The 16,070-nt window shown below is 36.9% G+C and overlaps 1 protein-coding gene across 1 annotated transcript in view; it reads right to left on the reverse strand.

Annotated features, from left to right (window-relative positions):
- Positions 1-1,499: 1,499 nt before the first annotated feature.
- Positions 1,500-16,070, reverse strand: part of HMMR (hyaluronan mediated motility receptor) — a 33,077-nt gene continuing 18,506 nt past the window's right edge. The window contains 7 exon segments of the mRNA XM_017889030.1: positions 1,500-1,552; positions 2,124-2,286; positions 9,059-9,235; positions 9,937-10,036; positions 10,129-10,281; positions 10,521-10,667; positions 14,824-14,940. Of these exon segments, the coding sequence (XP_017744519.1) occupies positions 1,500-1,552; positions 2,124-2,286; positions 9,059-9,235; positions 9,937-10,036; positions 10,129-10,281; positions 10,521-10,667; positions 14,824-14,940 (910 nt within the window).

A 16,070-nucleotide genomic window follows, 5' to 3' on the forward strand; every position in this document is an offset into this window, starting at 1 on the left:
CCAAGCTCATGGGGAGTTCCCTATGATGAACTGACAGGAATAAATGACATGGGCCTAGTTTATAGATGTTTCTGTGTGATATGTAGGCATCACCTGAAAGTGGATAGCTACAATATGCCAGCCCTTCTCTGGGACATCCCTGAAGGACAGTGGTGAAGAGAAATCCTCCCAGTGGGCAGAACTTTGGGCAGTGCACCTGGTTGTTCATCTTGTTACCCCATCTTGGCTAAAAGTAGAAGTCCTGAAGCATTTTGTTATTTATTTATATATTTTTTAGAGATGAGGGATCACTATGTTGCTCAGGCTGGTCTTGAATTCCTCCCGCCTCAGCCTCCCAAAGTGTTGGGATTACAGGCGTGAGCCATTGTGCGCAGCTCATTAAACCATTTTATTGGACAATTTTTCTAATTTCTACATTTCTTCTGAATTTAATTTAAAAAATTGCATTTTAAAATTCAACCATGTATTAAGATCTAATAAAATAATTATGAAAAGTAATTCTGACTGATAGTCCCTGTTGGTCGATCAGTGAGGACATATTATAAAAAAGGTAGCTTATCAATATTATACCAATGTGCAAAACAGACATTTTAGAGAGAGATTTACCACTTTCTAAACAGTATCTTTTGTGATTCTGGGGACAAGGTGGTATGGGTAGGGTAGAGATAATAAATACATCTTATATAGAAGCATTAATGTAACTTCATAAAATACAAGTTGAAAAATCAATTGGTTAAATGACTCACTGTGTAATTTTATTTCATATTACACAAATATTAATCAAATGCTCAGTAGACATGTAGATGACAAGCAGTATATGACAAACTCTAAATAAATAGTTAACATGCAGAGTTTCTCAGATTTTCAGTGTATTTAAGAATTAACTGAAGAGTTTGTTAAAAATGCAGGCTTAAGGCCAAATCACAGATTATAATTTCATACAAATAGGATGGAGCCTAAGAACCTGTAAATTATTAAACAACTGATTAAAAATGGAGAGGTTCCTATGAAGTTAGGCTCATTCTTAAATTTCTTATTTCAGCTAGACAAGTGGAAGGATAATAGGTGAGTATTATCAGAATTGAAGTAGAGGCAAGAATAAACCAAGGTGTTTTAGCCTAGCTAAAGAAGCTCAGACTAGAAAAGACCTCCAGGATCAAGCTGAAAAATCTGGGTATTAGACTCTTGAAACTAAGGTTTCAGAACAGGAGAATAATAATATGATACTGACTTTTAAAAGAATATTAAGTTGATGAGATGCATTGTAAGCTGGAAAGCCAGTGGGAGGGTTCAGAATGAGGTGATAAAGGTGAGCATTAGCTAGGAGGTATTTACAAGAAAAAATAAAATCTCAAAAGACACTTTGGTAAAAAATGTTCCTTTCACATATTTAAGGATTGGCAGTTAAATACAAAATTATAAAATACCATGTCAAACATAATAACAACATCAATAACAGCAATACGAATGAAATAATCTTCAACAGGTTTTTCAGATGTTTATTTCCATGATTCTTGTCACTCCATAGGAGCTCAGTAACAGTTTGTACTGCCTAGAAGAATTATTGAAAAGAAGTATTAGTAATCTAGATTAAAATGAATTTATCCATCGCTATAAACTGAAAAGAGGCCTAGTATCTTCTCTAGGCAGATGAAGCAATATATTCTGCAAGATAATTTTATGTACATGTCTTTATCATTTCAACCAATTTTAATTTATTGTGAAAGACAAACATTCACAGTCAAGAAATAAGAAACTTACTTCTCCAAAACTACACATTAGAAAATGATTAAGGACTTAAGAGACATTTAGGTTAAAATGCTAAGGGTATTATAGAGGGAGTAAAATTGGGGAGTGTGGACAGGGGCAAAATAGTCAGGCAAAGCTTCAAGGAAGATATAATTTGACTCAGCCTTGAAAAACAGGCAGAATCCAGGTATACAGAAAAGAAAGTATAGGGGGAGGAAAAAAACAGTCATTTGTACACAACAATCTCAGTAAGAATTGCTTTTATCAGAAGGTGTCAACAAATTTTCACAGTTCATAAGATGGATGACTTGCTAAATGCTATGAAAGCAAATCCAAAGGAAGAGGACACTTTTATATATTTATTCATGTCTTACCTTCTTTTAATGGGGTTTTCAGGGCAAAATTTTCTTTACTTTCATGATGAAAAGCCTTTGAAGGATCAAAGTGTTTGATACCTAGGACTTTATTCAATTCCTCTTGAAGTTTTGTCTCACTTTGTTTTTTTTTAGCAAGCTGACAGCGGAGTTTTGATACTTCCTACGTAAAAAAAAAAATAGGTAATAAACAATTATTAAAGATTATGGCAGTGAAATGTGTTACCAATGTTGTGGGCAAATTCCACAGTTGTTTATGTACTATCACACCCAACGGCAAAAATCACTGCTAGACAGACGCTTTAAGACTGAATTACAAAATGACTTGAAACAGCTGTGACAAAGGAGATACAGTCTTTTAAATCTCCTTGCCCCTCTACAGCTACAAAGCTATTTTTCCGATAAAAGTTCAACTCAAAAGTAATTGCTGAGATGGACTTCTGGCATGACAGCATGAAAGTTCTGCTGACCTGCTCCCTAGTGAAACTAAAAGTTATAAAATGTTAACCAGTTAAAGCTTCTGAAAATTGACCTAAGGGAAAAACAGCAAATGAAGAAACGTCTATTCAAGAAAATCTGCAAAAATTTGGTGAGAAAGATGAAAGTCTGAAGTATTTAAGCCAAAACTCCTTCCCCTCTTCCCACTCCCAGCTTAGCAAGGCAAAGTCCATGCCAGACGGCTATGGTCAAAAGCACAGGGCCCTCTTTTCCCCCCAACTCTGAGTCAGAAGCTTCCCCCCCAAGAGGACCAGGACATCAGAGTTTCTCATCTTGTCCCCAGCTCCCTGTGGCTGTGGTTATATCTTGGACAAATGCAGTTGTGAGGTGGGGGATCCCTTCCTCCACTCAGCCCCATTCATGGAACAGGGGCTCACCTTGGGCACAGCGTGTTGAAAATGCTGGGCCCCTGATCACCCTTTCTCTAGCTCATGAGGGGGATGGTTCTACTCCAGGAGAGGTGAGTCAAGAGGGCCTGAGGCGATTCCTCATCTCTTCCCCACAAGTCCACTGAAAACTCAGCTCCTAGGGCAGAGATGTCTCTCAGAGAGAAAACTGCCATTGTCCCCAATTTCAATTATAGTTCTGGCTCAGAGATATTGTCAGGGGAGGGGGAAAGGAGGGCGGAAAAGACAAGTATAGGCCATAAAACAGGTAGCTCCTCATTTATTTTCAAAGGAACTGACTTCACCTGCAACAGAGCTTGGAGAAGCTGAAGCCTAATGGTGCTCTAAAGCAGGGGTCCCCAACCTCTGGGCTACAGATCGATACCCGTCCATGACTTGTTAGGAATCAGGCTGCTAAGCAGGAGGTGAATGGTGAGCCAGGAAGCATAAGCATTACCCCCTGAGCTCCTCCTCCTGTCAGATCAGCTTCAGCATTAGATTCTCATAGGAGTGTGAACCCTATCGTGAACTGCACGTGTGAGGGATCTAGGTTGCATGCTCCTTATGAGAATCTAATGCCTGATGATCTGAGGTGGAATAGTTTAATCGCAAAACCATCCACACCAACCAATTACGAGCTGGGTGATCCGGTCTGTGTAAAAATTGCCTTCCACAAAAATGGTACCTGGTGCCAAAAAGGTTGGGGACCATGAAAGAACAGTGGTGGTTATAGTGATAGAGAATTGGGAGGAGATTTAAGATATAGGCTCAACAGCAGACTAGTTAGTTTGCAGGAGAAAACTGGGGAATAAGACAGCTGGGACAAGCCCTTCTGTAGTCAGAATAAATATCCAGCACTGCTCTCAGATGCAATCCCTACAGAGGGGCCAGAATTTGATTGGATTAGTTGACAGAGCAATTTATGCCCTAGGGAACTGTTGAAAATAATAAAGCAAGGAGCCAGCATCTACTGGAGTTTACAGCCCACTATGTTCACAGAAAGAGAGGAAGGCAACCCTACCAAAGCAAGTGTCATCCCAGGGTAGTTGTGGACATACCTAAAACTATACCTCCCTGCACAGCAACATCAGAGGCACAACACTGTTGGGGTCTGGGGAAGTAGTAGGATAGGCTTCACTAAAATCATTGAGCCGCTCATTAAGCAAATAAGCAAATAAAAAGCCCCAAAAGGAGGGGAGCTGTACCCAGAAATGCTACAATATATGATCTAAAATTTACTCTCCAATGAAAAATTAAAAGGCATGCCAGTAAACAGAAAAGTATAACCTATACATTTGGACTAAAGGAGAAAAAATGTCTTTGAGAGTAAGTGGATGTTGGATTTTTCAGCCATTGAACAAGGGCTGAAAAACCACCTACTGAGCACTATCCTTACTACCTGGGTGATGGGACCAGTCATACCCTAAACCTCAGTATCATGCAATGCACCCATGTAACAAATCTGCATATGTACCCCCACATCTAAAATAAAAGATGAAATTATAAAAAAGAAAAGTTCTTGGCCAGGTGCAGTGGCTGAAGCCTATAATCCCAGCACTCTGAGAGGCCAAAGCAGGTAGATTGCTTGAGCCCAGGAGTTCCAGACCAGCCTGGGCCACATGGCAAAACTCTATCTCTACAAAAAGTAGGAAAATTAGCCAGGTGTGGTGGTGCACACCTGTAGTCCCAGCTACTTGGGAGGCTGAGGTGGGAGGATCACCTGAGTCCAGGGAGGTCGAGGCTGCAGTGATCTGTGATTGCATCACTGCACTCCAGCCTGGTAACAGAGTGAGATCCTGTCTCAAAAAAAACCCAAAAACCAACCAACCAAACAAAAATAAAGTTCTTTCTCTACTAAAAATTTTAAAAAAGAAAGAAACTTAAATAAAAAAAGACTCAAATTACTAGAATCAGAAATAAAGAGGAGCCATTACTACTGACCTTACAGAAATAAAAGATACTATAAAGGAATACTGTGAACAATTATATACCAATAAATTAGACACATTTATAGAAAGACATAAACTACTCAAGAAGAAAATCGACTCAAGAAGAAAGAGATAATATGAATAAGCCTGTATCAAGTAACGATATTGAATTAGTAATCAAAAAATATTCACAAGAAAAGCCCAGGTCCAGATGGCTTCATCAATAAATTCTACCACATATTCAATGAAGAATTAATACCAATTATTCAAAAACCATTCCACATAGAAAAGAAGGAACATTTCTCAATTCATTTTATGATGTCACCATTACCTTGATACCAAAATGAGACAGACATTAAAAAAACAAAAACAAAACAAAGAAAATCCACAGACCAGTATCTCCTAGGAATATGGACCAAAAAAACCCCTCAGCAACATATAAAAATAATTATATGCCATAACCAAGTGGGATTTATCTCAGAAGGTTAGATTAACATCTAAAAATCAAGTAATAAAACATATCATATCAACAGAATAAAAAACAAATTACATGATAATCTCAATAGAAATAGAAGCAGCACTTGATAGAATTCATCACCCTTTCATATAAAAAATGCTCAACAAACTAGGAAACAGAAGGGAACTTCCTCAACTTGATAAAGAGCATCTGTGACAAATCAACATCTTTGTTTTTCAGAGATGGAGTTTCGCTGTTGTCTCCCAGGCTCAATGGCTCCATCTCGGTTCACTGCAACCTCTGTCTTCTGAGTTCCAAGAGATTCTCCTACCCAAGTAGCTGGGATTACAGGTGCCCGCCACCACACCTAGCTAATTTTTGTATTTTTAGTAGAGATGAGGTTTCACCATATTGGCCAGGCTTGTCTCAAACTCCTGACCTCAGGTGATCCACCTGCCTTGGCCTCCCAGAGTGCTGGGATTACAGGTGTCAGCCACTGCGCCTGGCTGACAAATCAACATCTAATAATGTCACTCTACATACATCATATAGCTAACATCATATATCATGGAGAAAGACTGAATGCTTTCCCCCTAGATCAGGAACAAAGGAAGGCTGTCCATCCATTTTCATTACTTCTAAATTCAACATTGTATTATACTACAGGTTTTAGCCAGAGATATTAGACAAGAAAAAGAAACAAAAGGCATCCAGATTGGAAAATAAGTAAAACTATCTCTATTTGCAAAAGACATGATCTTCCACAATAACATTCTAAGGAATCCACTAAAAAACCATTAGAACTAAAATGAGTTTAGCAAGTGTGCAGGATACAAGATAAATATATTAAAATCAATTGTATTTCTATACACTTGCAATGAACAATCCAAAAATGAAATTAACAATTTCATTTACAATAGCATCAAAAAGAGGCCGGGCGCGGTGGCTCAAGCCTGTAATCCCAGCACTTTGGGAGGCCGAGACGGGCGGATCACGAGGTCAGGAGATCGAGACCATCCTGGCTAACACGGTGAAACCCCGTCTCTACTAAAAAATACAAAAAACTAGCCGGGCGAGGTGGCGGGCGCCTGTAGTCCCAGCTACTCGGGAGGTTGAGGCAGGAGAATGGTGTGAACCCGGGAGGCAGAGCTTGCAGTGAGCCGAGATCGCGCCACTGTACTCCAGCCTGGGCGACAGAGTGAGACTCCGTCTCAAAAAAACAAAAACAAAAACAATAGCATCAAAAAGAATAAAATAGTAATAAATTTAACAAAAGAAGTGGAAAACTTATACTCTGAAAACTACAAAACATTGTTGAAAGAAATTAAATGAGATCTAAATACTTGGAAAAATATCCCATATTCATATATTAGAAGACTTAACCTAGTACAGATAATAATATGTCCCAAACTGATCTATAGATTCAATGCAGTTCCCATCAGAATCCCAGCTGGTTTCTTTGTAGAAAAACCGATCCCAGGCTGGGCACAGTGGCTCACGCCTGTAACCCCAGCACTTTGGGAGGCTGAGACGGGCGGATCACGAGGTCAGGAGATCGAGACCATCCTGGCTAACACAGTGAAACCCTGTCTCTACTAAAAATACAAAAAATTAGCCGGGCGTGGTGATGGGCACCTCTAGTCCCAGCTACTCCGGAGGCTGAGGCAGGAGAATGGTGTGAACTCGGGAGGCGGAGCTGGTGGTGACCGGAGATCGCGCCACTACTCCAGCCTGAGTGACAGAGTGAAACGCCGTCTCAAAAAAAAAAAAAGAAAAACTGATTCCAAAATCACTATAGAATTGCAAGAGGTCCAGAATAGACAAAACCATATTGAAAACTACAAAGAGGACTCACACTTCCTGATTTCAAAACTTACTACAAAACAACGGTAATCAAGACAGTGTGGTGGCACATAGATGTATAGATCAATGGAAGACAGGTGAGAATCTAGAAATAAACCCATACATGTACAGTCTAAACGATTTTTTAATTGGATGTTAACTCCATTAACTGGAGGCAAGAATATTCTCTTTAAAAAATAGTGTGGGGACTATTGCATGTCCACATGCTAAAGAATGAAGCTGGACCCTTACCTCACACCACATACAAAAATTAACTCAAAATCAATCAATAATCTAAATGTAAGAGCTAAAACCATAGATCTCTTAGAAGAAAACACAGGGGTAAATCTTCCTGACCTTGAATTTGGCAAAGGAGATAGATACTAAGGAACAAACAAACAAAAAAAATAGACACACTGGACTTCATAAAAGTTTTTTGGGTCAAAGGACATCATCAAGAAAGTGAAAAGACAATGCACAGAATAGGAGAAGATATTTGCAGATAATACGTAAGAGACTTGTGTCCAGAATAGATGAAGAATTCTCACAATAATAAAAAGACAAATAATCCAATTTAAAAATGAGAAGAGTCTGAACAGACATTTCTTTTATGAAGATATACAAATGGCCAGTAAGCACATGAAAAGATGACCAACATTATTACCAATTAAGAAAGTGCAAGTTAAGCCACAATGGGATACCACTTCATACCCAATACAATGGCTAGGATAAAGAAGTCAGATAATAACAAATGTTGGTAAGTATGTGGAGAAATTGGGACCCTCGTATACTGCCTGTAGAATATAGACTGGTATGAGCCATTTTTGAATACAGTCTGACCTTTCTATGGCCATACCACCCTGAACGTACCCAATCTCATCAGAATATAGTCTGATACTTCCTGAAATGATTAAACGTAGAGTTATCAAATGATCTGGCAATTTCCCTCCCATTATTTCCCAGGGAAATAAAAAGAAATGTCCATACAAAAAACTTGTATATGAATGTTTATGGCTATTATTCATGATAGCCAAAATGTGCAAACAAGTGTTTATCAACTGACAAACGAATAAATGTGGTTTAACCACATAATGAATTATTAGGCTATTAAAAAAAATAAATAAAGTACTCTCCATGCTACAACACAAATGAATCTTGAAAATATTATGCTAACTGACTGAAAGAAGCCAGTAACAAAAGGCCACATATTATTTGAATCCATGAATATGTCAGGTCCATAATACGGAAATCAACAGAGACAGAAAGTAGATTAGTGGTTGCTTAGGGCTGAAGGGTGGGGTGAGGAGATAGGAGAGTGTTAGGAAAAGGATAACAGGGTTTCATTTTGAGGTGAGGAAAATGTCCTAAAATTGACTATGGTGATGGTTGCACATATCTGTGAGTATACTAAAAAACACTGAATTGTCTACTTTCAATGGGTAGATTGTATGGGTTGTCAATTATATCTCGATACATATGTTAAAAAATTCACATGCCCAACTATTTTTGAACACTGCTTCTCTTTATAGCTTTACATCAAAGAGTTTGCTGTTTTGCAAATGGAAATAGATATGTAAATCTTAATGCATTCATCCAATTACTTTAGTAATTTTCAATATATTAAGAAGGTAGCTAGAAAACTGTAGAACACTGAAGGCCCATCTGGTCAACACTCTAAAATAAATCCACTAAATCGCAGCCCAATTTTCCTCTATAAACTGTTTTTTTTTCTGATACCAAAGATTTTCATTTTATTTAAGTATAGTTAGAATAACCCCCACTCCCTCCAATATCTTTAATAAAATGAAATGTCACTTTACAAACCGATTTGAGTTGGCTATTTTCATCTTTCAACTTCACAACATGCTTGATTTTTTGTTTCAAATTCTGATGACCCAATAATTTAGCATATGAATCTCTTATTTTATTTAGCTGTTCCTGAGCTGCACCATGTTCATTCAACAATGCCTGTTTTTCTGCCTCAAAAGCATCTAGTTGTAGCTGAAAAAGATTTTTCAAATAAAGACTTAAAACAGTTTGATCATACTAGTTTCATGTAAACCATAAACACTAAAGAAAATTAAAAACACAAATAAAAGCAGTGTATGTTTACATATTCTCAGGGCTCTCCATAGATTCTCTACAAAAATCTTTTAAACTTTGTATTTTTCATTTTAAAGATCATTAAAACAGAGGAAAACAAACAAGATAAAAAAGCCAGCTGGCTAGTTTTATCTGCATCAGTTAGATCAACACATTATAACCAATACTGTACTTCTATCTAAGTTCCAAAATCAGCATTTATTCTTTTCTTTTAAAAGATCAGTGTATTGAGAAACAATGAATATTTGCAATAAGGTAAGTCATACCATAAATTAAAATAGGTTAATTATAAAAGCTCATACCAGGCAAGCCCTCTGAGCCAAACTTTTAAGTTCCTCATTACAGTTTTTTTTTTTAAACCACAAAGGATCCATTGAAAAAATTATGTCAATTAAATTTGTTAATTATACTTCAAAAATGTGGGAAAAAATTATGCATAGTAATTTAACAATAAACCTTTAATAGTGAGCTAAATTGGCACTCTAAGTGCACAGCAAAATGATTTTGCAGAAAACCCAAGTCACTGTCCTCACTATATAATAGGGAACAAAGTGAATTCCTAAAATAAACACAAGTTAGTTTACTCCTAACTGACAAACCTGAAAAGGTTTTGTTTTATTATATAGTTCTTCATAGAGGAGACGCCACTTGTTAATTTCTTCAGTTAATTCTGCTGTTGTATTTTCTTTTCCAGCTTTTCTGCATGGAAAATTAAATAGAGAAAAGATGGTTATTTAAAAAATAACGTCATAACTGAGTTACAAGGCATTCAGGCTCTAATCACAGAATACCTTCCTTCTTCATCTTCCAGCTGTTTTCTAAAGTCTTCCTCTTGTTGCTTGAGTTGGTTCTGCAAATCAGTTATTTTTTGAAGAAAAGAAACTGTGATTTCTTTAATTTCTGTTTCTTTTAATGCTGACTTGGTCTGCAGATCTAGAAGCATCCTTTGGTTTGAGAGAGAAGAGTTCACTAAACATTTTATAGCCATTTTCATTAAATTTTCCCTTTTTTTTTTAAAAAAAAAGAACCCCAAGGAACTCTTCAAGTAGTGTCATTTTTTAACAGAGTAAATTCTTAATTTGCAATATAAGATGGCCAAAAGCAATCCAAAGGGACAGTTACTAGCTGGCTTTCAACATTAAATTGTCTTAATGGTTCTAAGGCCATTATTTGCTGTATATACCGTGCATATTCTTGATTTGAGCTCTCAGTTGCCAATATCTGATGCTGAACATCCTCTGCATTTTTTCCAGCCTTGGCCACTGTTTCCTGTAATGATGAGTTCTCCAGCTTAAGATCTTCTATCTCACTGGCTGTTAATGCTTTATAGCTTATTAAAAAGAAAAAAAAAGTCAAAGTAGTTTCCTAACTATTACATATGACAATCATAACTGATCAGTTTACATTTTATACTTTTAGGTAAAACTAAAAAGTTTTTAATGTATTCATGCATTTAACACAGGTAAGAATTCAGTGTTCTGAGCTAAGTACTAATGAGTTTACATGGCATCTGCTGTGTATTCAAAGAAAAAAAAATCAAGTGCCTACTAAGTGCAGGAAGTATGCATACAAGAGATGGAAAAGAAATCAACTACCAAACATGAAAATTACTCACAATCAAAAAATAAGAAGTGAGACTAGAGCCTAATGAGTAAGAAAGGCTGGAGCAGAAGCTGGTGGCATGAGGGTCATCAGAGCAGGGCACAGTGTGCTTACCTGGGGGATAGACAGGAACCATTAAAGGTGTCCAAGTAGGTCAGGCGTGGTGGCTCATGCCTGTAATCCCAGCACTCTGGGAGGCCGAGATGGGTGGATCACCTGAGGTCAGGAGTTTGAGACTAGCATGACCAACATGGTGAAACCTCCTCACTACTAAAAACACAAAAAATTAGCCGAGCGTGGTAGCGGACGCCTGTAATCTCAGCTACTCGGGAGGCTGAGGCAGGAGAATCACTTGAACCCATGAGGTGGAGGTTGCAGTGAGCTGAGATAGTGCCATTGCACTCCAGCCTGGGCAACAAGAGCGAAACTCCGTCCCAAAATAAATAAATAAATAAATAAAATAAAAAGGTGTTTAATTAAATGTGTAGCTCACTCTAGAGCTATGAGGAGGATGGATTAGCGCAGGGGAAAGAATGGAAAACTGAAGGATCAACTCTAAAACAATTATTTATCAGCTCAGGTGAGTGATAAAGGAGGCTCAGACTAAGGAGCTGGCAATGGAAAGACACAAGATCTCTTTTGGAAGCAGAGTAGAAAAATTCAAGAGATAGATTGAATATTGGGGGTTAGGAAGAGAGAATGAAGGATGACTCTAAGATTTATAGAATGAAAAGCTGGGAAGATGATGTCACTGATTACAATAAAAAACAATGAGAGACTAGGGATAGAAAGCAATGGAAAGATCAAGAGCTGCTTTGGATAGGTTATTAAATTTGGATAATATTAAAAGACAGTATGATATCTGCTTGAAGATGGCAAGTGGGTAACTGGATATGTAAATATGGAGCCGTAAAGAAAGGTCTGGTTTGATGAAATAAATTTTAATACTATGAGTATATGGATGGTGAGTGAAATAACAGAATAGATAAAAACCTCCTGAAGCACTATTCTTCAAACTAACGAGAAGGGAAATTCCTTTACAGGATTGATATTAGCAATAAATATATGTGTATAATTTATATATATATACAATTTATATATTCTGATACAATAAAAATTATAAATAAAACACATACACATATAAATTATTTATCTATCTGTCATAATGTATCACATGTGGGAACAGATCACTGGGGAAACAAGGTACAGTTTAATGAATTTAAGGTACAATTAAACTAGGCAATTGGTTGTCCACAGGGAAAACAAAAAATGAATTTGATCTCTATATTGCTACACACATAGAAATCAGTTCTAGGTGGAAAAATGGAAAATGAAATTTTAAAACTTTTAGAAGAAAACTAGTTGAATACCTTTATACCTTGGGATAGAAAGAAGGTCTTAAATGAGAAGCCAAAGTGCCCACACACAGATAAATATTTTAACCATATTGAAATTGAGAATTTCCACTCATCAGAAGAAACCGAAAAGAAAATTAAAAAATAAGTTAAACTGGCCGAAGATACCTGTAACCCATATGGCTGATAAAGAAAACCTCTACAAATCAATGAGGAAAAGATGATAACCCTATAGACAAATAAACAAAAGTCATAAACAAGCCTTTTATGGAAAAGGAAAGATGAATTATCCACAATAAGAAGCCATTTTACACTAAGTACACTGGCAAAATTTAAGAAGTCTAATAAGCTTTGGCAAAGAAGATAAATAGAAACTTATATAACACTAGTGGGAGTGTAGATTCTTACTCCCACATTGGAAAGTGATTTGGTATTAAGTTTTAGAGTTGAACATTCATATACCTTTGGCTTTAGAGAAATTCTTACCTACATGCATACTTACAGTCACTAAATAACTAATAATAACTAAACAAATGGGAAACAACCCAAAGTCCAAAAAGTGAATAAATAAGTTGTGGTATATTCATACAATAAAATACTCATAGCAGTGACTATCAACAAACCACAGCCTCAGACAACATGATTCAATCCTGAAAACACACATAATGTAGAATGGAAAAATAAGTCCCAGGAAACAGTATATACTATGATGACATTTTTTGGTAAAGTTCAGGGAGAAGGAAAACTACATAATGCATTATTTGTATGGATATATGTGTCATAAAATTATAATACACAGGGGAGAAAAAGCAAGGAAATAATGTAGACTTTGGGACAGTGTTATCTGTTCAGGGAAGGCATGAAAATGGGATGGTAGAGGAACTTATACATGGATACTAAGTTGTTGAAAATCTTTTGGCTTACTGGTTGTCTTTTACAGGTTCATGCATGTCAGTTTTATCTTCAAGCTCTATAGTTTATGCGCATGTTATGCATTCTTTTGTATTTACTAAATAAAAGGAAACTCTCTGCCAAAATAAGCTAAAGCAAATGTGATAAATAAAAATGTTAACATTAATATATAAGTATTCATTATATTGGCCTTTGTAATTTGTAATTCCACCCAAAATAAACTTTTTATTTAAGGAGAAAATAAGTAGAAGGCATGAGAGGTGAGGAAGTGGATATAGAGATAATCCTCTCTGTCAAGAGAAGGAAAAGGAGAAGGAAAAGGACTGAAAAGGAGTAGAATTTTGGGTTAAGAAGGGAATGACTGGTGGTGTTAGAAAGCTGCAAAAGGAAGTTAAGGTCAGAGGAGTTTTTAAAACAATTTGTGTATTTTATTTATTTTTTATTTGTTTTGAGACAGTCTTGCTCTGTCACCCAGGCTGGAGTGCAGTGGTGTGATCTTAGCTCAGTGCAGCCTGGAACTCCTGGGCTCAGGTGATCCTTCCGCCCTCAGTCTCCCAAGTACCATATGCCACAATGCCTGGCTAATTCTTTTTTTTTTTTTTTTTTTGCTCTGTCACCCAGGCTGGAGTGCAGTGGCCGGATCTCAGCTCACTGCAAGTTCCGCCTCTCGGGTTCATGCCATTCTCCTGCCTCAGCCTCCCGAGTAGCTGGGACTACAGGCGCCCGCCACCACGCCCGGTAATTTTTTGTATTTTTTAGTAGAGACGGGGTTTCACGGTGTTAGCCAGGATGGTCTCGATCTCCTGACCTCGTGATCCACCCGTCTCGGCCTCCCAAAGTGCTGGGATTACAGGCTTGAGCCACCGCGCCCGGCGCCTGGCTAATTCTTAATATTTTTCTGTAGAAACAAGGTCTTACTCTATTGCCCAGGCTGTTCTCAAACTCCTGGCCTCAAGCAATCTTCCTGCCTTGGCCTCCCAAAGCACGGGGATTGCTGGTATGAGCCACAGCACCCAGCTAATTAATATATTTTAAAGATAGATGTATATTATCATGTTTTAATATTGATTGGAAAAAATCCAGTAAAAAGGTTTCAAATTATGAGAGAAAAAAATGATAGAATGAGGTCACTGAAGATGAAAAGACTAGGACATTTCATCTGTAATAGGTGGGAAGATAGGATGAGTACAAATTTGGGTCTCTTTATAGGTCTAATGAGGAGATAGCAATTTCTGATTTCTTTATGAAAATGATAACATCAAGAGAGTAAAAGGCAGAAGCACCAAATGCTTCTAAGTGCATGACTTGATCCTCCCACCTCCGCGTATGGAGTGGCTAGGACTACAGGCATGTGCCACTGCACCTGGCTCAGTGCATAAAAGTTGAAGTGGATAGTAAGAAAGGGGAATTTCTATAAAGTATAAAGGGGAATTATATAAATATAATAAGATTACCAGATAATGCTAAATGCCCACTTATGGTTGGTGATTATGGAATTTAAACTAATACGAATCATCCTTTGTGTGACTGCTTTGTTCACAGTTCACAGATTTCCCTGGGTAAACGCCCCTTTCTGCTTATGTTACATTTAAGAGTGCAGGCTCAAAAGAAAAATACCTTTCAAATTGAGCAGTAACATCTTCAAGGCTTTGCACTGTACTGTTATACTTTTCCTGAAAAAGCAGGGTGGCCTGGGTATGTGCAGCACTACTTTTCTCCAGTTCAGCCTCCTTCCTAAGAAAAAGACATAATTAAAAGATAAAATGCCACTTACAATTATTACCCTAAGAAAGAAAATGATATTTACCTTTGAAACTGTGAATCATATAGCTCATATCTTCACCATTGCATTACCTGCTAAATAGCTCAGATCCTAATTTATGACTTACCTCGAAAGACATGTTTTTTATGCATTTTTCTACTAGCTTCAACTTATCTTTTCTGCTTTTTTACTTTAAAAATTTGGGGGGAGAAGGTAGCAGAATATAAAAGACTTAAACAAAATCTTAAGATATTAGCCAGGACTAAAGACTGCAAAAGATTAGCAGTTAAGAAACATCTAGATTGAATGAAGTTTCATTCTCTCCATTTAGATACTTGAGAAAGACTATGAACAATTAAAGACATTTCATTTTAAATTACAGAAACAGTAGCAATGGAATATTACTAAAGAGTGTATAATAAAAATATTTTCTTCCCTGTCCCCTAGAAGAATTATTTTCAATTCTTAGTTGGTTTTTCTCTTAAGCTTGAAATTTCCAGGCTAGAAGGGATCTTAGAGATCATCTCATAAAACTCTTTTATATCTAATGAAGTAGAAAATGAAAGAAACTGATTGTCTTGCTCAGAATCAACCAGCTAGCTAACAGAATTAGTAATAAAAATCGTTATCTCTTGACTATTGGACCACAGTTTTTTGGGTTAGAATAAATAATTATCTCAACTTTCCTCTCTGAAAATGACATTATCTTATTTTCTCAAGATTCCTGTTCCCTGAGATTGGCTGTAATATAGAACACCCCTAATTACAATTTTGTATTGTTTCCCCAAAAGCAGGGATATGAAAAACCTTGCTGTTCATTCTCATTACTAATCACAAGAAAACAGAAAAGATTGATAACAAAAGTATCTACCGAGACAGATTCACAGGTGTGAGATATATTACAATAACACAAACTCCTATCTAGCCCATAGTCGTTGGCCAAAAAATGTTTTAATGATGAGATCCCAAGGATTTAAATAATATTTGCAATTTGAACTCAAGAATCAAACCAGACTTTGTAACTTAAATGTAGTAGTTTGTCACTGACCTGTGTTCCTGAACTATGAAATAGGAACATGTAGGCTAAGGAATAGTTTCTCTT

This window comes from Rhinopithecus bieti, unplaced genomic scaffold (genome assembly GCF_001698545.2).
Source record: "Rhinopithecus bieti isolate Rb0 unplaced genomic scaffold, ASM169854v2 scaffold_15850, whole genome shotgun sequence".
NCBI lineage: Eukaryota > Metazoa > Chordata > Mammalia > Primates > Cercopithecidae > Rhinopithecus > Rhinopithecus bieti.